A 22,360-nucleotide genomic window follows, 5' to 3' on the forward strand; every position below is an offset into this window, starting at 1 on the left:
ATGAATTGCATGAGACAAGACATAAGACAGTCGGGCATAATTGTTGAATAACAACATAGAATAGTACTGAAGTGTGAGATGGGGTAACAGTTGATGCAACTTCGTGGAAACTGGAAAAAAAGGATTGATGATGACAGAAAATAAGAGGCAAAATGTAACAATATTAGATGGTACTGATGATCTTTAAGAAAAAAATCCATAAGCATGACCTGACATTACATTGTAGTAACTTCAGAAATAGTTACCTGCAGTGAAATACACATATGCAGGTTCTAACCAGAAACAGCATAGCGGTGATAAATCTAGGCAAATAACAAGCAACATTTACTTCACAGTATACAAACATGTTGATGAGACAATGCTTGAGATTTCTGCAATATATGTAACTGTATCCTCATACGGCATGCATTACTTTTCCAATTTGTGCTAAATGCAGATTCTCTCATCCACTGCAACATGCAAGTTATATTGACTACAAGATTTATTTTAAGCAAACCATAAGGATGAATCATGTTTCTTAAAAGTATAAATATTGAAATATATCTGGAAAAAGTCATAATTCAGCCCACTTGAATTCTTGGGACAAGAAAGTCATCCTAGGCTCTTTTACAATAGGATGTTCTTCAGTTACAAAAGCAACAGCAAGTTCTGATAATATAAACCATATTAAATAAAGGAAACTGTCTTAGCTCAAGATTAAAATATCTACAGTGTGTCTTGCTCACTGTACTACACAAAATAAAACAAAAAAGAAATTTGTGTAAAGTAGGTGGGTGTTCTGGTGTGTGATACATGAAATATCTTGCAGTGTAGGTTTTGGAAATGAATTTCGTCATAACCAGGGAAACCACAAGTCATGAACCAAATTCCCTAATCCTACAAGCACAATATTTCCTGTAGTACACAAATCATCATCCACATACTCCATTTACCCACTTTTTATGGGAGTGTAGTAGGGTGACAGTAGCACTTCCTGTTGACTTGTGTGAGCTACGTCAGTTACCCAAGTTTCTATTAAATAGGGTGTTACATAAGCATTTATGAACACGGCATCTCAACAGTAGCTTCTTACTCTTTTCTTTGGTACTTTTAATTTGTTACATAGTTAGTTAGTCAGTTAGTTATAGTTATTGTAGTATCAGTTAATTTTTTTATGTATTTTGTTGTATTTTTGGAACATTAGGTTATGTTGCAGTTGTGTATGAGTTAGTTACAGTTATTGTGGTGTCAGTTAATTTCTGATATATTTTGCTGTATTTTGAGGCACTAGGATATATTGCAGGTGTGTGTGTGTGTGTGTGTGTGTGTGTGTGTGTGTGTGTGTGTGTGTGTGTGTGTGTGTGTGTGTGTGTGTGTGTGTGTGTGTACTTTGCCTGGTGTGCAGTGTGTGAACATTTACTCTAACTTTTAGTAAGTAGTATAAATATGGTGAATTTAGGGGAATTGTAGTACCTTTGCTAACATGTCGAAAATATTAATAAACTTTGCACAATGCTACAGTTGTGAAGATAATAAATATCTGTATTGTGTACCAGACATGCTTTCATCATACCTATTTATCTAAATAGATATCTATATAAATATGTATATGGATTGCACAGTGGTGCAGCGGATAGCATTTTCACCTCACACCAAGAGGTTCCCTGGTTCAATTCTCAGCTAGAGTGCCTTCTGTGTGGAGTTTGCATGTTCTCCCTGTATTTGTGTGGGTTTACTCAAGGTGCTGTGGTTTCCTCCCATATTCCAAAGACATGCAGTAGGTGGACTGGACACTCTAAATTGGCCATAGGTGTGGGTTTGTGTGCAAATGTGTGGTATGGATGAACTACCATGGCAGGGCTAGCCACCCAGTGTTGTAAATCTTTGCTCTAGATGATTGTCATTTTTGAAGTGACACTCCAACCCCATGTGGAAAAATAGGAAAAAGAGGTTATGCATTGCTGGACAGATAAATATGCATTTATATATATGTATATATATATATATATATATAGAGAGAGAGAGAGAGAGGGTAAGAGAAAGAGACAGACATAACCAGGAATATTTAGAGAGACAGAATTATGCATTGAGAGATGGTAGAATGTCCAACAAAAGAAGAGCCAGCATACTGTGTTCAAAGAATCACTTTATTGTAGATAAACAGACCGGTTTCGGCCGGAAAATATCACAGCCTTCTTCAGTGCAAACAAAATACAACTGTTTAATCTTTAAATACACCTATCTAGAGGCTTATTGGTTCATCCTAGAATTGTTCATTTAAACCAGGTGGAAATAATCCACCCAGTTTTACAATCCACTTTTTTTCTTTGTTATTTAAGATTGAGTGCCACCCAGTTTTAATGGATTTTTTGCCCTTAATGATGTCAATGACCATGAAAGAAAATCTGGCAGTAGGATGTATCAAATGATGTTTTATAGTGCATTGGTTGCCTTTTTGTTTTTGATATTACTAATATGTTCCGAAATTCTGATTCTCAATGGGCGAGAAGTCTGACCAATATAAAAGAAACCACAAATACATGTAGCTTGATATATTAACCAATCGGTACTACAATTGGCAAAAAAACTGGCAAAAAATTTTTTATCATAAACTACAGAGCTATTACGACTGGAGAATTGTTTGGATTTCATCACCTTGTCACAGTGGGTACAATGTCCACATGGATAACAGCCAACTAGAGGATCACCTGATAAAGTGGTTTGTATATATTGGGATGGTTGATACATAGACCCATGTTTGTAATGATTAAAACAGGAACTAAGATTTTTGCCTTTCCGATATGAAAACTGACTTCTTTCTGGTATAATGTAAGCTAGTTCATCATCACATTGTAGAATATTCCAATGCTTATTTATACTTTGAATTAAGTTCCCAGTGTTCCTAGCGTATGTTGTAACAAACCTGATGGGTTGGGCTATTGAGATATTATGGTCTTTGTACCTTAAAAATTCTTCTCTGTTAGTTGAGTTGGCCAGGTTACTTACTTGTAACACATACCCCATACCATAACACCTAGATTTAAACCTATTTGTGAGATCCTTCCTTTGATTTTGAAAAGAAGAATCATCAGAGCAAATGCGCTTCAATCTAATAAATTGGGATTTGGAAATATTTCGGGCTATGTGTGGTGGATGGAAACTAGACGCATGAAGGATAGTATTGTATTGGGGGTACTTCCTGAATACTTCAGTGCTAAGTGTGTGATCTGGTGATCTATTAATGATCACATCCAAAAACGTGATACTATTCAGATCATAATGGACAGTAAATTGTAATCCCCATGGGTTGTTATTCAAATAAGATATAAATTCATGTAACATATCTATCCCTCCCTTCCATACCATCCAACAATCATCTAGAAAACGTCTCCAGATATCAATATGTTCTAAATAGATGTTATTCCTATGATCATAAATGAGATGTTTCTCAACAAAGCCCATAAACAAATCAGCATAAATGGGAGCAAAAGAAGCACCCATCGCTGTGCCCTTTGTTTGTAAATAACAAGTATCCTGATAGAAAAATGCATTACTATTGAGAACGTGCCTAGCTAACTGTACCAAAAAAGAATTAAAGTCAGAATGATATAGATTGGCTACTTCAAGCCAGTATGTTAAAGCCTCCAGACCAGATTCATGTGGAATATTCGTGTATAAAGTGCACACATCAAGTGTGCACATCAACCAATCAGGTTCCAATTGTCTGTCTGAAACAATCTGCAAGAAGTTTGTGGTGTCCTGTAATCGAGAATGTACTAGATGGAGCAAGGGCTTTAGGTGTTTAGTTAGATAGAGAGACAAGGGTTCTGTAATGTAACCCTTGCCTGAAACAATGGGTCTGCCCAGTGGGTGAATGGGATTTTTATGAATTTTAGGCAAAAAATAAATATATTGATTTGCTGGATCCTGTATCATTAATTGATGCATAATGTCATTGGTAATAATGGCTTCATCTCTGGCCTGAAGTAGAAAATCATCAATTAATTTCTTAAATCGATGGATAGGATTAATATGCATCTCAAAATAATATCTCCCATCAGACAGCTGTCTTTTGGCCTCTTGATCATAATCACACCAGTTTAAAACAACCACAGCTCCACCTTTATCTGCAGAAATAATAACAATGTTCTTGTTATTTTGTAGTTCCACAATAGCTTGTTTTTCCACAGATGTTACATTATTCCGTTTAAAGTTTATCTCTGACCTAGAGAAATGCAGATCTTTGAGAACGCTATTCTGGAACTGATAAACCAAAGGATGCATAGGAGGAGAAAATGATGATTTATGATATACAAACTTATCATCAGTGGAATTATTGTCATTGATACCAAAAAACAGTTTCAAATTTAACGTTCTGCAAAAAGACATCACATCTTGAACAAACATGTCCTCAGACACCATGAAACCCGGGATAAAAGTTAAACCTTTATTAAGGACAGTTAAATGGGCTGGAGATAAAACAAAATCTGATAAATTCAAAACATTCCTGTTGTAATCCACTGCTAGTTCTGCATGACCATTTCCAACAAGTTCTGGATGTTGTTTATACCTCCTGTGTTTACGTCCCCCCCGATGATACTTGGGCCTAAAGGGGCAGACAATGTTGTCCTTTTTGGGGACAGTGAACTTGATACTGACTGCAATTCATTATCTGTACAAGAGGAAATATGGTAGAATGTGCCAGATCCCCATGGTCCATAGTATAGTACTGACAACTTTGTGATCACAATATGAGATCTGAGATTACACTAGTTTACTAAGCCTTACTCATCAAAATCTAATAAACTATGCCACAGTTTGGTGTAATCATAATCAAACCTGTGTATTAGTCAATTTTTCAATGAAGCCATACTTGTATTCATTTGTGTGCAGACGTGTGTGTGTGTGTGTGTGTGTGTGTGTGTGTGTGTGTGTGTGTGTGTGTGTGTGTGTGTGTGTGTGTCTGTGTATGTGTGTACATGCACACTCATATCTCTGCATGTATCTGTCAGTATATCTGTAAATTGCAAGATTATTAAAATTTTAAAAAGGTAACACAGGCAGAGACATTTAAAATGCTGTATTGGAAGTGAGCTCAACAGGGACCACATTTCTGTTTTATATTTGTTAATCTGAGGAACATGTGAACACAACAGGGACATTGCGGTGATGCGTGACCCAGGTTTCACTGTGACAATATAATGGTCTGTATAAAACTGACTGGGCTGTCAGCAACACTGTATGGATTGTCGACATTCTAAAAACATGCGGCAATTGTTCTTATTTGTATCTTAATTTTTTAGGGTGAATATATTGCGGGCCCTTGTGGAGGAAGAGATTGCACTGGGTGTCAATGTTTCCCAGCCAAAGGATCTAGGGTAAGCTTGCTTTATAACTTGTCTCATATATGTAATCCATTTCATTTCTTTCTTTGTCTTATCAGTATATCTAAAATTATTCTAGCTCCATTTCCTATGCATTTTTAAAAAGCAAAAAGATAAACCGATGAATAAAAACTTGTTTATATTAGCTAAGTTATAAAGCCCTACATAGCATGACTATGGTTCCAAATAAATGCATACTTAATGGGGCAAACCTGAATGTTAAAAGGTCCTCTGTTACATATTAAGCATCATTATGCATGACACTTCTAGAGTGTGTTTTATCTAGTAAAAATGAAATGCATGTTTTCCTTCTGTTTTAGCAAGAAAACCAAAAATGAGAAGAAAAAAAAAAATCATAATTATGTTCAACTACAGTCATTTTTGTATTTGGCCAGAGGATAGCAGATGGTATATTTAATATACATAAGTACGTAAAGTAAGGCTTATTGTCACTGCTGTGTTTGCGTTAAAATGTTATAGGGGTACCACAGAAATAGTTTTCTGTTTCTTGGTAGTACTACTGTGAATACAGCTATACTGCCTAATATATTAGAGGGTTATGTTGTGACTTACTCAGAGGGCTAAAAATCTCCTGATGTGATTCTACTACCAAGACAATGTCAGGGCAATAAATATTCTTCACCGGGAGCAAATCCATGCAAAACTCAAACTGGGGTTAAAAATGACACTTATTATGCAACATACCACATTGTTGCTATTTTCAGAAATTGCACTCTTTGATGCTTTATGTTTTCCATTTTGGCGGTTTCCCTTAGGGTACTGTTTTAAGCTCTGAATTTCGTAAGCATGAACATAGCCAGGTACACATTGTGACATTAGTTTTGATGCTTAGGAAGTACAGTGAAAGCACTGCATGCATTTGTTACGTTTATTTAATTTATTTAACATTTGTTTACCGGGAAAGTCCGACTTGGAACGAAACCAATTTTCAGTGGAGGCCCTGCACCACTGCGCCGTACATTCATCAGACAATGTGTTTGACTTTCTCAGATATTTAGATGGAACTGAAATTACTACTTAATATCATGAGAAAACATAGTGACTTTCTGACTGAATGAAACCCAGATGACAAGACCTGTCAGTGAAATATCAAAAATCATCTCAAAGCTGACTCAGAATCTATAGTTACAAGTATGGTATGAGGTTTGAGGCATGCAAATGGCTTGTTAGTTAGATGAAAAAATACAGTGCTCATAGATGACTTCCATGCAGAGAAGGTTGTGCTGTTGTGAAAGGCCCTACCAAAAGCATATTATTGTAACCATTTTGTTCAATATAAGTGTGAATTTTCAGTGAATATATGAAGATTTTTTTACTGTTACTGATATTATAGAACATGTCAACAATTGTTTCAAAAAGTGGTGATGGTATGCAATTGTAAGCGTTTATATTACACTGTCAAAAACTCAAACTGTCGACAGCGTAATAATCAACACAAAAATGTCGAAATCCCTGAACATCGAACACACACAAAAAACACCCAAACACAAAACAAATTGCTCTATGCAGGCAGGCAAGCCCCCCTGCACCCCCCACACCCCCCACTACTTAAATATAGCAACTCCGAGATCACACTGCATTGCAGTAAATGGAAATCTCCCCTTACAGAGATTTCCATTTACAAGCGCAACGACTTTCGCATTCGACATTTTGGTGCCGACAATATCAGCTTTGATATTGTCGGCCTTCGACAGGGTGAAGTAGAGCCAAATTTTAAAGCTGTATTTTTAAATCTAAATAGATTTCTGTCAGACTAATTTTAGTGTATTAACATAAGAATGACTAAATACAAAGAATGTTACAGGCATACCATAAAATTGGATTGGTATGCTTTGTTTTGCAGTTAATGTTTATACTTTTAAATGTAATGTTCTGGCACATCTGGAACAATTCATAAATTTTCTGTTGGTCTATAGCCTTATTTTCTGGTTAAGAACCAAAATATGTTCTTGAATTACATCACATTCCTTTTAAGTTTTCTCAAACTGTGCAGATGTAGATGTAGTGATACTTTTTTCCTATGCCTATCAAAATCATCCATATTACACATTTTAAAATGCTATATGAAAACTTCATTAGTAGCAAAGGTAATCCTTTGTTGCCAATGTTAAATTCTTTTTATTGGAATCCTTAAGTGATTTTAGTGACCAGAAATAGTAGACAAAACTATGTTTGCTGTATATGTGTACATCCCAATAAGAGAGTATGGATGTATATAACCTGATTATGAACCTGATATTTCAATAAGTGTAAGTCAGCCTCTATACTGTGAAAAGAACATGTGACTTGAGTTGCTAGAACATTCATTGGTGTATAAATGTTATAATCAGCATAACATAGAAAATTGTGTTTGGGTCGCCAATAATTACCTGCTCATTAAAAGCTTGAGACATAGATGACATGAAAACTCACTTCTTAAGGTTTGCTCTTGAGATGAATCTTGGCATCCATGTCGCGAACACATAATAAAGGGTTATGATTGAAGACCCAATCATAATTCTTTGTAGTGGATGGAGCTTTATGTACTCCATGTGCTACTAGTTACAGAAGAAAGCACTAACTTTCCAAATCAGTAAAGCACTTAGCGAGTGCTGCTAGAAAGGCAGCGTAACACATCTCATTACAAAAAGTCAGGAACACATTACCGGAACTGTTAACAGGCAGAAACAAATCTGTTTTTTCTGCCGCCATCATTTGCTGGTAAGTACTAGAAGCTATGACTAGTGCAATAGCCGGTCTTCACAAGTTAAGCAGGGAGTGTTTAACAATAGTTAAGATTGGGTCTTGTGCTATAGAAGTGCTTAACTGATTTGTTTATTTCCCAGTATCAGAGCAAAATCACCCCACTCCATGCATTGATGGTTCTGTTTCATCTACTTTCTCTAGTTTTAAATTTGTGCGTACTAAACACAGAAGTGAAGGCAGCAATGTCATGCATTCTTGAGCATCTACTTCTGTACCTGATGGCTGCACCTGTACCTAGAGCTACCTGGTTGTCTGCAAATGACATGCCTACCCTTTTTCTTGCTGCCTTCATTAATAATATTTCCCGTGGATTTTCCCATCACACTTCAGTTACTCGAATCATTCAATGCATCTAGAGAAAAGAGTCTTTTCTAAATCTGGCTGTGCTGTAGGGAACTCTTTCTGTACAGGATTAAGGCTGATAGAAAGTGTATGAGAAAGACAGAAAACTCTTCAGAACAAGTGCTGAAAATCTAGCAGAGAAATCTTTCTGTGGATGCTTTAGGGACATAGGATACCTTGGCATTTTATTTCAGCTTTTTATTATTGAGGACTAACTGCAGACAGATTTGTTTTTGCTTTAATTACCTGATCCTTTTGACTCTGATGATTGTTAATCCTTTGTACTGTTATTATGTCAAGTAATGTTATTTACGTAGGCTTTACTGGATAAGTGCTGTCTATTCTGCTTAGTACAGTTTGCTTTGTTCACTTTATATGGCTTTTGTGCAATTAGTTTAATTCATATTAATTTTTCCTTTACATCAGCAGCTTGTATATCGCATATAGATTAATTTATTTTTGTTTTTCCTGTACAACTACAGCTTGTTTATACAGTGCATGTTTTATGCAACCTTTAACCACAGTCAAGACTGAGGCGTCCAAGGACAAGTTCATTTACCTGATTAACTAATAAATGAACATAATAAATTTAAGAATAACAGCTGAAGAGTCTAAGTGCTTAACTCTATAAATGAATAAAATAAAGTTAAGAATAATTCTTGTATCACATTCTAGGCAACCCAGACTGATCTGACTACTGAAGCTGGAACTACAGGTGTAGACTTTACTGTCTTCTGTACTTACACATACTAGTCATAAACAACATTTGTTGCCCCCACGAAAACGTCAGAATGCATAAAAACACATGATTGTTAGAAAGTGATAATTTTGTGAGTTCTTACCCTCTACAGCACTAATAATAAATGTGGGTTATGAGGGTTTACATTCTACTGTTTCCTTTTCTTTTTCGCAGAGAATTGTTAACCTGACACTATGCCATAACATTCTGCAATGCAGAAAGCAAAAAGCATGCAAAAAAGAATTATGACTTCACATGCCCTGCCAGTGTGTAGTCAAAACATACACATTCTCTGTAGTGCAAAGCAACATTCAAAAATAATTAGCATGCAAGAACGTGCAGAAACTTGAGCTCTGTCTAAACATTTTGCTTCGGAGACTTTTCAGAGATAGCGACTGCTCTTCTGTAAATCTTAACACACATTTTCTTTGAGTAACGTATGCATTTTTGTCTTGTCCCTATTACTGATGGCCGGTTTAAGAGCACAGTGATACGAAACAGTCTAGACTCAGAAGATCTGAATCTAGCCTAAGTTATGTAATTAACTAAGTAATTTCTAGATGGGAAGGAGTAAGGGAGTGTCACTTAAAGGTCAAAGTGAAAGTAGCTATGAACAGTTTGAGACTATGGGACACATTTCCTATAGACAATTTTAACTGGAGAAATTTTCTTATATGCAAGGATGGGGAACAGCGTTTCTACAAGGCTTTTATATGAATAGGATGAAAGACTTTTATAAAGTTAAACCCTCAGGCTAATCAGATAAAAACACAGTACGCTATCTGTGAAGGCTGCCAGCCTAGCCAGATAGAATTTTATACGTAATTCTATCATTTGTAAATATGAATGTGGATCACAAGCTTGTTGTCTTAAATGGAAAAAATGCTGTTACAACAATGTGGCAACAGTGCTCTCTACTGACCCAGTAAAAGCATGTTGTGACCCTTTGATCTAAAGTCGGCTCCAGTCCGTCTAGATGAAAACATTCTTTCTATTGTTTTAACCAAGAATTAAATTGCTATATTTAAACATGCAAATGTATTTTTATTGCTGTGTTTCCTGACCAGCTGCAAAATAAAAAAAGGGAGATGTCAAGAATGTAAATGCAGTTAATGTGTAGCCTGTGAACACCAGGAAAGTGTAAAAAGATGATGTAATGTTTATCAGAACTGCAATAGCAATTTAAACAGAGAGAATCAGAAGGCAATAAGCATTTTTGTCTTGATCATCCAACTCATCAGCACTCTGCCTGTTTTCTTATGTAAGTTATCTTAGACTTGTAAGTCCACAAAAATACCCAATGGAGTAACCAATTCATGAAGTTATCACAATTTCAAGCCAGTCAGAATATAGGCAAAATCCAAGCAAAACTTTATTGCAAATAGGTGAGCGCTTTCATGATAAACATATCACTTCATCAGACCTTATGAAAAGCATGGTAGCCATCTCCATTTTTAAATGCACTTCAAGCAATCAGAATAAAAAAATCAATTAAGCAACCATTATATATCCTACAACAATAAATCTACACTTATAAAAACACACTTATAAAAAAAAAACAACAATATAATAGTAAACAACAATATATGGACACAGTATATAAAACATTTATATAAAAAATACATTGTTAGTATACTATCTAAAGTTGTTGTTGTCTTTCGGCTTTTCTCGGTTAGGGGTCGCCACAGCGGAACTCCAGTCCGTTAATGATTGGCAGTAGATTTTCACGAATGCCAAGGTGCCAGCTCGACGTCCAACCTTCAACTAAGGCACTATCTAAAGTACATATCCAAAAATATATATAAAAAATATGTAAAATACTACTGTCAAAAATATATACTTTTTTAAAAAAGCACATAAGCAACAATGTGTCTCAAACTATACAAAGCATCCAATGCTGTGTATATTTTATAGAACTCTTACTTGAACATGTTCTTTAAAACTGGCTTCAGGGGTACCCTTTCATTCAATCCCTTCCCCTTATTTTCCCTTAACCTTATAATCCATCTAGTTTCAGAAGTGTCAGTGTATTTACATATGCCCCCACCCCTATTACTGTGGTTAATTTTCTCAACTACTAAAAAAGTGAAGTCATAATCATTCCCTTGAGAAGACACATGTTTAGCTAGTGCATTTGTTAAAGTTCCATTCCTAATATGAAGTAAGTGTTCCCTAATCCTAAATCTTAACTTTCTATTGGTTTTGCCTATATAGAAGGCTGAACATAAAATGCAGACTGCTAAATAAACCACATTATTTGTGTTGCAGTTTGCGGCTATATCAAATTCATACATTTGCTTGGTATATGGATGAACAAACTTATTACTTTTGTTAATGTATACACACTGGTTGCACTTGCCACAGGGTATTGTACCTTTAACAACATCAATTTCATGTCCCTTGCCTTCACTGGGATAACACAATCCCCAGGATTCATGAAGCTCGGCGCAAGGCCGGTGTAAGGCTTGCACCGGCAGTGCAGTGAATAATTGGCGTAGCAGCGCCATATGCATAGTAATGAGTGCGCGCCGCAACCACAGACACGTGCGGAGGGCACGTGAGCGAGCCCAAGTAGGATGCGGCCGTAGGCGTGGCCAAGCCGGCAGGCGATGAGCAACCTAAAGTGCTGACTTCCACAGGCCGCCTGCAATAGTAACCGCACCAGCCAGGGTCCGTGGATAATGAAACGTACGCAGACTATGCAACATAGTACCCGTTCACACAAAACAGAGAACCAAACATTAACCCACGAAGTCCAAAGTGTACCCATCCAAGGAACAAAGGATACGCGTAATACCGTGTCCGTCACGCAATGCACTGTCAGTGGGCATACCCAGTGAAGGTGTACCGCAGCATGTCAGCGCGCCGCACCTACATAGAAGTAGCCACATGGGCATGGTCACCAGCAGTAGTGAGAGTACACAGCCGGGTAGCCGTGTCGATATAACAACAAGAAGGAAACTAGATACCCTAAACACAGACAAACATGTGCATAGCAACATGTACTACACCCAGCAATGTGCCCATTGCATACACATAGGACGGCGTATGCCTAAGCGTAATATCCAGAAGCAGAACCCATACATGCAAATGTAATACACAACAGCACCATCATAGCATGTAATCCGCACCCATGTACGACCGTGCACCCAACCCAGCTAGCAGCCTTGCGCATCTACACACCTACACACAATGGGTATACCTGAAATGTAGTAAGAAGTATTGTCCTAGGCAGTGCCACGCGGGCAAATATGTACCCCACATGTTAACATCCCACCTCAGGTACAGATATCCAAATGGCTGCATGTGAATGTGTCGGCAGAATGTGTACATCCCGCATGTGGTATGGACCTGTCAAAACCCCATAGGCGTGCAAACGCCACGGTGCCCATAACTGTGCACATCTGGACAAGGCAGTATGTTCAGCCACCGTACTGATGATTAGCTATGCAGACATGTCAAACACAACACATATGGCGGAACATCTGCCCACCAAGCAGGATGCCCCAACAGGGTGCCACAGGCACAGAAGGTGAAGGTGGGACATCACACGTTGAGAATAGCATTGCCGGATGGCCAAATACCCACGGCCAACGCATAGGATGGAATAACATGTATATGCCTGGATGAATGGGTATGTCATAGCATGGGAATAGGCCAAGCTATCCACCATAATAGCCATGTGTACCTGATACAAACAGCCAGTAACACGCAGTAGTAATGCAGGAAGGCATACACGACTGTGGGAATAGCACAGGACATATGGCACGTGCCAAGTGTTGATGCATGACACAAATGTCCAGGATGGGGCTCCCTGCAAAGAGGAACATGTGCCAACCCCACCCCCCACAGATGTACCGGCAGTGAAAACACATCCCAAACACACACCAACACTACCGTCCATCCCACGATAGCAACGGAGGCTGGTCAAACACCACCATGACACGTGCACAAACAGGGACACGTGTAACCGTTGCCCTAACAACCCCCCTCAGGCCAAAGAATAATAGTATGGACATATGCATGTAATGCTGTGAAGGATTTGTGGTAGTCCTCAGTATCACAGAGGTAGGTACACAGATACACTGTAATCAACCGTGATGTATGTGCACTGTAGACAGCATACCTGCAGGTAATACATAGTTCAATCATGTGCCACAGAAATATACACATATGAATGAGGATAGGGGATAGCCAAGTGTGAATGGGACAAACTATGAACATAGGTTCATAGGTCCATAGGTACATAGTAGGCTATCTACCCAAGGGCAGCCATAACCCTAGGCCATAGTTATGTTTCCTTTGCCAACCCTCCAGTCTGGAGATAAAATGCCTATTATATTGCTGCACCTCTGTCAAGCAGTGACAATGATGTAATCCCTGGGGTATATCTGCAATCCCCCATCCATTGGACAAGATCCCCCTCGAACAAGGCCAGCAAGGTTCTCTGCCTCACATGTACTGAGATGTTGTTCCACAGCATAGTGAGTGTCTGGGTGATGTATTTGTCCCTCCAACACATTCTATTAATGACCGTGTCAAGGTTCACGTCACCTGCCCCTGTGGTTCTGAGGGATGTAGATCCATTAGGTGAAGCATAGTCATCAAATATGGGTCGACATGGCCTCGTATGTCAGGCACAGGTCACCACTGAACAAGTGGTATGTGACTGAATGGAGCAGGAGTCCTTACAGTCGGGTAGCATAACACAAATACCTGACACCCTGCATCCGTCTGACGATGAACCTATGGGGCCTTCCCAGCTGCTGCAGGTGTCGGGTCAGATACCTTCCGAACGAGGCAATGTACTCAATCATAGGTCTAATGAGTAATGAGTACAAGGAGATGATGACCTACCCTGATCTAGATGTGAATCCCTGCATGATCAGGTGGGCAATGTAGAAGTTCTACCGAACCACATTAGCAACGTGTGTGTCGAACGAATGGTGACTGACAACCTGGGTCCCCAGATCCCTGGTAATTCCCTCTGTGCTCAGTGGACTGCCACCCATATGGTGGCTAGGGGTGACCTTGTTCTTCCCGATGGGTATGACTATGCATTACCCGGCATTTAGCTGTAGGCCATGTCCCTGGCAGCAGATATCCATATCTGTGAGGCCCCTTTGAAGGATATCTGTGTCAGATGTCCGTCCCACCATGGCACCCAGTTCGCAGTCATCTGCAAACAATGTCAGCCATAACCCCCCTGTGTTTGCTTGTACTTTGGAAATGTAGATGCAGAAAAAGAGTGGACCCAGGACAGAGGCCCGTGGGACACCGCCTGTGACTGGCAGTGAGTCTGACATGGTGCCAGCAACTATGACCGTGTGGGTTGTGTCACCTAGCCAGTTTGCAACCCATCCTGCGATGTACGGGTTCACATCCAAGCCGATGGGTTTATCAATGATACCCGAGGGGGGTATTGTGTTGAAGGCCTTTGCCAGGTCGAGGTAGGCTGTATGGACTGCCTGACCCTCATCAATGGCCTCGGTGACTGTTCCTAAAATGTCAACCAAGTTTTAAATGCATGATCTGCCCTTGACCAAGCCAAACTGGGTTGGATGCAAAGTATGCAGGTCCCCTATGTCATCATCTATGAGCTCCAGTATGATCCTTCCCCATGTCTTTGCAGATAAGGCTTCTCAAGCTAATGGGACGGTAATAACCAGGGTCAGTGGAGGCACTGCCCCTGTGAAGTGGGACTACAGTCGCCATGCGCCACAACTTGGGTATGTTACCTGAGGTGAGGCTAAGATTACACAGCTGTCCTAACTGTGGGTCTAATTCCTCAATGAGATCGCGGAGTACACAGCCGGGACACCATCTGGTCCCATGGATGCTGTGTTCACTACCTTGGAGAGAGCATGTCCCACCTGTGCGTTACAGAACATTCGGGGGCCACAATCTTCTGGTACAGACATCTCTCCATGTGGGGGGAGGGGTGGAGATGTCTTCACCGAACCTGTCAACCAGTATGTTGGCAATGTGTGTATGTTCAGTAAACCTCACATCATTGTGAACCCAGTCAGAGCATATCTGGGAGTTTCCTCCCAGGTGTCCAACATAGCTAAAGAAGGCCGTATGATTGTCTGTCGAGTCCTTGGTGATATATCTGTGGGACCTGCCCGGATGATGTCATGAGAGCTTGTAGTTCTTCACATATAATGAGCAAGGGTGTCATACCTCACAAGGAGTCTGCTCTGTCTTGTAGTAGCTACCTCCTCTCATTGTAGAGCTTGTGTATGGCTGGGGTACACCACACTGGATGCTTGGCATTGGTACAAAGACCCACAGTTGGGTAAGGGATTGCCTGATCCATGCAGTCCTGTAGGTGCTGGTAGAAGGCATATGTAAGTGATGCAGTGGCTTGAGTAATGTTCACCACTGGCTCAGGGGCCTTAAAGGAGGCCACACTAGTGTTTAGAAATGTGAAGTCGGCTTATGAGAAAGCCATATGTATGGTAACCGGCACCACCCACAGCATTGTATGACAATAGCAGAAGCTATTGTCCAAATAACATAGTATTAACTTTATTATTAAAATATGTATTATTATTTATTTAGTTATATGTTTCTGCTAATTACACTTGAAAATGCCCGGTAAGACCGGGCGAAAGTGCTCGTGATATACCTGTTATGGTGGTGTCATTCTGACAATAAAGTGGCGATACTTCCCTATTGGGACTTCTGGGGATTATTTAAAGCAGTTGTTAACCTGCATCTCTGGATGTACACCATTTGGTTTCAGTTTTGAAAAACCTGGTTTTCGTAGCACTACATAATATGGGTAGTCAAACAGACATCCGCGATTGGGGAACATACAGCAGCAGTCAAAACCACTGGCCACATGGACACAGTCCAACAAGTTCTACACTTTACATATGCACATTGGTGTCCATTGTAGGACCCAAAAATTGATCCGTACAGAATTCCATCCAGCCGTTACCGTTCCACCAGAAGACGCGACAGCCGTGAGTACAGCACAGCTAGACATATGCACCACCAGCGTGTTTAAGGTTGATGACAAGTGTCCATGAAATGCAGGACATATGAACAGAAATCCCCAGATCATCGAGTCCATAGAAGTGCGTCCACATCCCAGTCCCGCACACATGAAGGATGTGTAATGGGTACCGTCGAGGGTCGCAGCCATGGGATCCTGGGTATGCAGAAATGGGGCTCGGTGTTGTTTGGCAGATAATCCATCGTCCCGCCCCATGGGAGGGATGTGGGTGTAGCACATGCCTTACTCCCCACTAATAATGCAAAGCATCCACCGGATAATGCTAAATGCAGGTGTGAAATGTGTACAGCCCTATACCAGTGTCCAGTAGGCAATTCCCATGGATGGACAAGCGTACGACCAAGATGGCACCCATAACTGCAAACCTGGTGGAATTACACAGCTGCAGTAAGGCATAACACAGGAAATACAGATAGGGACTACAGTAGACACTCCCCATACAAAGTCAGAACGCCGTGCGAATACCGGCGTACACAGCACCCAATCTGCCAGCAAGAAAATGGGGATCACTCGCTTCCATACCGCGGAACATATGGGTGACCTGTGGAACACATATTAATGGCACACCAACAACGTCAACTAGGAAGGTCATAGGATGGTTAAACTATGGCGTTCCCACTTATAAAGAACATCTGTCAATGAATAAATAGGATCTACATGTTTTGGTGGTGTTATTTTAACAATATAGTGGCGGATATTTCCTATTGGGACATCTGAGGATTATTGAAAGCAGTCGCTAACCTGCATCTTTGGATGTACACCATTTGTTTTCAGTTCTGAATAACCTGGTTTTCTTAGCATTACATAATACGGGTAGTCAAACAGACATCCGCGACTGGGGAACATACAGCAGCAGTCAAACCCACTGGCCAGATGGACACAGTCCAACAAGTTCTACACTTTACACATGCACATTGGTGTCCATTGTAGGACCCAAAAATTGATTACTATGGAATATCATACAGCTGTTATCGTTCTACCAGAAGAAGCGACAGCCGTGACTACGGCACAGCTAGACATATGCACCACCAGCGTGTTTAAGGTTGATGACATGTGTCCATGAAATGCAGGACATATGGACAGAAATCCCCAGAGTCCCGAGTCCATAGAAGTGCGTCCACATCCCAGTCCCGCACACATGAAGGATGTGTAATGGGTACCGTCGAGGGTTGCAGCCATGGGATCCTGGGTATGCAGAAATGGGGCTCGGTGTTGTTTGGCAGATAATCCGTTGTCCCGCCCCGTGGGAGGGATGTGGGTGTAGCACATGCCTTACTCCCCACTAATAATGCAAAGCATCCACCGGATAATGCTAAATGCAGGTGTGGAATGTGTATACAGATAGGGACTACAGTAGACACACCCCATACAAAGTCAGACCGCCATGCGAATACCGGCGTACACAGCACCCACTCTGCCAGCAAGAAAATGGGGATCACACGCTACCATACTGCGGAACAAATGGGCGACCTGTGGAACACATATTAATGGCACACCAACAACGTCAACTAGGAAGGTCATAGGATGGTTAAACTATGGCGTTCCCAATTATAAAGAACATCCTTCAATGAATTAGTAGGATCTACATGTTTTGGTGGTGTTAGTTATGACAATACAGTGGCGGATATTTCCCATTGGGGCCTCTGAGGTTTATTTAAACCAGTTGCTAACCTGCATCATCGGATTTACACCATGTGGGTTCATTTCAGAAAAAAATGGTTTTCGTAGCACTACATAATATGTGTAGTCAAACAGTCATCCGTGATTGGGGAACATACAGCAGCAGTCAAACCCACTGGCCAGATGGACACAGTCCAACAAGTTCTACACTTTACATATGCACATCGGTGTCCATTGTAGGACCCAAAATTGATCCGTGCACATCTACCAGCTGCGATCGACCGACCTAGAAGGAGTGAACAGCCGTGACTACGGCACAGCTAGACATATGCACGACCAGCGTGTTTAAGGTTGATGACAAGTGTCCATGAAATGCAGGACATATGAACAGAAATCCCCAGATTGTCGAGTCCATAGAAGTGCGTCCACATCCCAGTCCCGCACACATGAAGGATGTGTAATGGGTACCGTCGAGGGTTGCAGCCATGGGATCCTGGGTATGCAGAAATGGGGCTCGGTGTTGTTTGGCAGATAATCCGTTGTCCCGCCCCGTGGGAGGGATGTGGGTATAGCACATGCCTTACTCCCCACTAATAATGCAAATCATCCACCGGAGAATGCTAAATGCAGCTGTGAAATGTGTACAGCCCTATAACAGTGTCCAGTAGGCAATTCCCATGGATGGACAAACGTACGACCAAGATGGCACCCATAACTGCAAAGCTGGTGAAATTACACAGCTGCAGTAAGGCATAACACAGGAAATACAGATAGGGACTACAGCAGACACTCCCCATACAAAGTCAGACCGCCATGCGGATACCAGCGTACACAGCACTCAATCTGCCAGCAAGAAAATGGGGATCACTCACGTCCATACTGCGGAACAAATGGGTGACCTGCGGAATACATACTAATGGCACACCAACAACGTCAACTAGGAAGGTCATAGGATCTGTAAACTATGGCGTACCCACTTATAAAGAACATCCTTCAATGAATTAATAGGATCTACATGTTTTGGTGGTGTTAATCTGACAAGACAGTGGCGGATATTTCCTATTGAGACTACTGAGGATTAGTTAAAGCAGTTGCTAACCTGCATCATTACATTAACACCATTTGGGTTCATTTTAGAATAACCTGGTTTTCGTAGCACTACATAATATGGGTAGTCAAACAGACATCCGCGATTGGAGAACATACAGCAGCAGTCAAAACCACTGGCCAGATGGACACAGTCCAACAAGGTCTACACTTTACATATGCACATTGGTGTCCATTGTAGGACCCAAAAATTGATCCTTACGGAATACCATTCAGCTGCTATCGTACTACCAGAAGAAGCGATAGCCGTGACTATGGCACAGCTAGACATATGCACCACCAGCGTGTTTAAGGTTGATGACAAGTGTCCATGAAATGCAGGACATATGAACAGAAATCCCCAGATTGACGAGTCCATAGAGGTGCGTCCACATCCCATTCCCGCACACCTGAAGGGTGTGTAATGGGTACCATCGAGGGTTGCAGCCATGGGATCGTGGGTATGCAGAAATGGGGCTCGGTGTTGATTGGCAGATAATCCATTGTCCCGCCCCGTGGGAGGGATGTGGGTATAGCACATGCCTTACTCCCCACTAATAATGCAAATCATCCACCGGAGAATGCTAAATGCAGCTGTGAAATGTGTACAGCCCTATACCAGTGTCCAGTAGGCAATTCCCATGGATGGACAAACGTACGACCAAGATGGCACCCATAACTGCAAACCTGGTGGAATTACACAGCTGCAGTAAGGCATAACACAGGAAATACACATAGGGACTACAGTACACACTCCCCATACAAAGTCAGACCGCCGTGCGAATACCGGCGTACACAGCACTCAATCTGCCAGCAAGAAAATGGGGATCACTCGCTTCCATACTGCGGAACAAATGGGCGACCTGCAGAACACATAACTAATGGCACACCAACAACGTCTACTAGGAAGGTCATAGGATGTTTAAACTTTGGCGTTCCCACTTATAAAGAACATCCTTCAATGAATTAATAGGATCTACATGTTTTGGTTGTGTTATTGTGACAATACAGAGGCGGAAATTTCCTAATGGGACATCTGAGGATTAGTTAAAGCATTTGTTAGCCTGCATCATTGGATTTACACCATTTGGGTTCAGTTTAGACAATCCCGGTTTACGTAGCACTACATAATATGGGTAGTCAAACAGACATCCGTGATTGGGGAACATACAGCAGCAGTCAAACCCACTGGCCAGATGGACACAGTCCAACAAGTTCTACACTTTACATATGCACATTGGTGTCCATTGTAGGACCCCAAAAATTTATCCGTACGCAATGTCAACCGGCTGCGATCGAGAGACCCAGAAGAACTGACAGCCGTGACTACGGCACAGCTAGACATATGCACCACCAGCGTGTTCAAGGTTGATGACAAGTGTCCATGAAATGCAGGACATATGAACAGAAATCCCCAGATTGTCGAGTCCATAGACGTGCGTCCACATCCCATTCCCGCACACATGAAGGATGTGTAATGGGTACCGTCGAGGGTTGCAGCCATGGGATCCTGGGTATGCAGAAATGGGGCTCGGTGTTGTTTGGCAGATAATCCATTGTCCCGCCCCGTGGGAGGGATGTGGGAGTAGCACATGCCTTACTCCCCACCAATAATGCAAAGCATCCACCGGAGAATGCTAAATGCAGCTGTGAAATGTGTACAGCCCTATACCAGTGTCCAGTAGGCAATTCCCATGGATGGACCAAGATGGCACCCATAACTGCAAACCTGGTGGAATTACACAGCTGCAGTAAGGCATAACACAGGAAATACAGATAGGGACTACAGTACACACTCCCCATACAAAGCCAGACCGCCGTGCGAATACCGGCGTACACAGCACTCTATCTGCCAGCACCAAAATGGGGATCACTCGCTGCCATACTGCGGAACAAATGGGCGACCTGCGGAACACATACTAATGGCACACCAACAACGTCAACTAGGAAGGTCATAGGATGGTTAAACTATGGCATTCCCACCTATAAAGAACATCCTTCAATGAATTAATAGGATCTACATGTTATGGTGGTGTTATTTTGACAATACAGTGGCGGATATTTCCTATTGTGACTTCTGAGGATTATGTAAAGCAGTTGCTAACCTGCATCTTTGGATGTACACCATTTGGTTTCAGGTTTGAAAAACCTGGATGTCGTAGCACTACATAATATGGGTAGTCAAACAGACATCCGCGATTGGGGAACATACAGCAGCAGTCAAAACCACTGGCCAGATGGACACAGTCCAACAAGTTCTACACTTTACATATGCACATTGGTGTCCATTGTAGGACCCCAAAAATTTAACCCTATGCAATAGATACGAGATGGAGCGAGCAATGCTGAAGGAGTAACAGCCGTGACTATGGCACAGCTAGACATATGCACCACCAGCGTGTTTAAGGTTGATGACAAGTGTCCATGAAATGCAGGACATATGAGCAGAAATCCCCAGATGGTCGAGTCCATAGAAGTGCGTCCACATCCCAGTCCCGCACACATGAAGGATGTGTAATGGGTACCGTCGAGGGCTGCAGCCATGGGATCGTGGGTATGCAGAAATGGGGCTCGGTGTTGTTTGGCAGATAATCCATTGTCCCGCCCCGTGGGAGGGATGTGGGTATAGCACATGCCTTACTCCCCACCAATAATGCAAATCATCCACCGGAGAATGCTAAATGCAGCTGTGAAATGAGTACATCCCTATACCAGTGTCCAGTAGGCAATTCCCATGGATGGACAAGCGTACGACCAAGATGGCACCCATAACTGCAAACCTGGTGGAATTACACAGCTGCAGTAAGGCATAACACAGGAAATACAGATAGGGACTACAGTACACACTCCCCATACAAAGTCAGACCGCCGTGCGAATACCGGCATACACAGCACTCAATCTGCCAGCAAGAAAATGGGGATCACTCGCTTCCATACTGCGGAACAAATGGGCGACCTGCGGAACACATACTAATGGCACACCAACAACGTCAACTAGGAAGGTCATAGGATCTTTAAACTATGGCGTTCACACTTATAAAGAACATCCTTCAATGAATTAATAGGATCTACATGTTTTGGTTGTGTTATTTTGACAATACAGTGGCGGAAATTTCCTAATGGGACATCTGAGGATTAGTTAAAGCATTTGTTAGCCTGCATCATTGGATTTACACCATTTGGGTTCAGTTTAGAAAAACCTGGTTAATGTAGCACTACATAATATGGGTAGTCAAACAGACATCCGCGATTGGGGAACATACAGCAGCAGTCAAACCCACTGGCCAGATGGACACAGTCCAACAAGTTCTACACTTTACATATGCACATTGGTGTCCATTGTAGGACCCCAAAAATTCATCCGTACGCAATGTCAACCAGCTGCGATCGAGAGACCCAGAAGAACTGACAGCCGTGACT

General features: G+C 41.4%; 1 protein-coding gene across 1 annotated transcript in view; it reads left to right on the top strand.

Moving 5' to 3' along the window:
- The window catches only part of LOC122801189 (collagen alpha-4(IV) chain-like), a 1,621,248-nt gene that overhangs the window by 214,457 nt on the left and 1,384,431 nt on the right, over window positions 1-22,360 (top strand). The window contains exon 4 of the mRNA XM_044070748.1: window positions 5,283-5,357. Coding sequence (XP_043926683.1) covers window positions 5,283-5,357 — 75 coding nt within the window. The remainder of the gene's footprint in view (window positions 1-5,282; window positions 5,358-22,360) is intronic.

Source organism: Protopterus annectens, chromosome 4.part1 (assembly GCF_019279795.1).
Source record: "Protopterus annectens isolate FY-2018-M chromosome 4.part1, PAN1.0, whole genome shotgun sequence".
Classification (NCBI taxonomy): Eukaryota; Metazoa; Chordata; order Ceratodontiformes; family Protopteridae; genus Protopterus; species Protopterus annectens.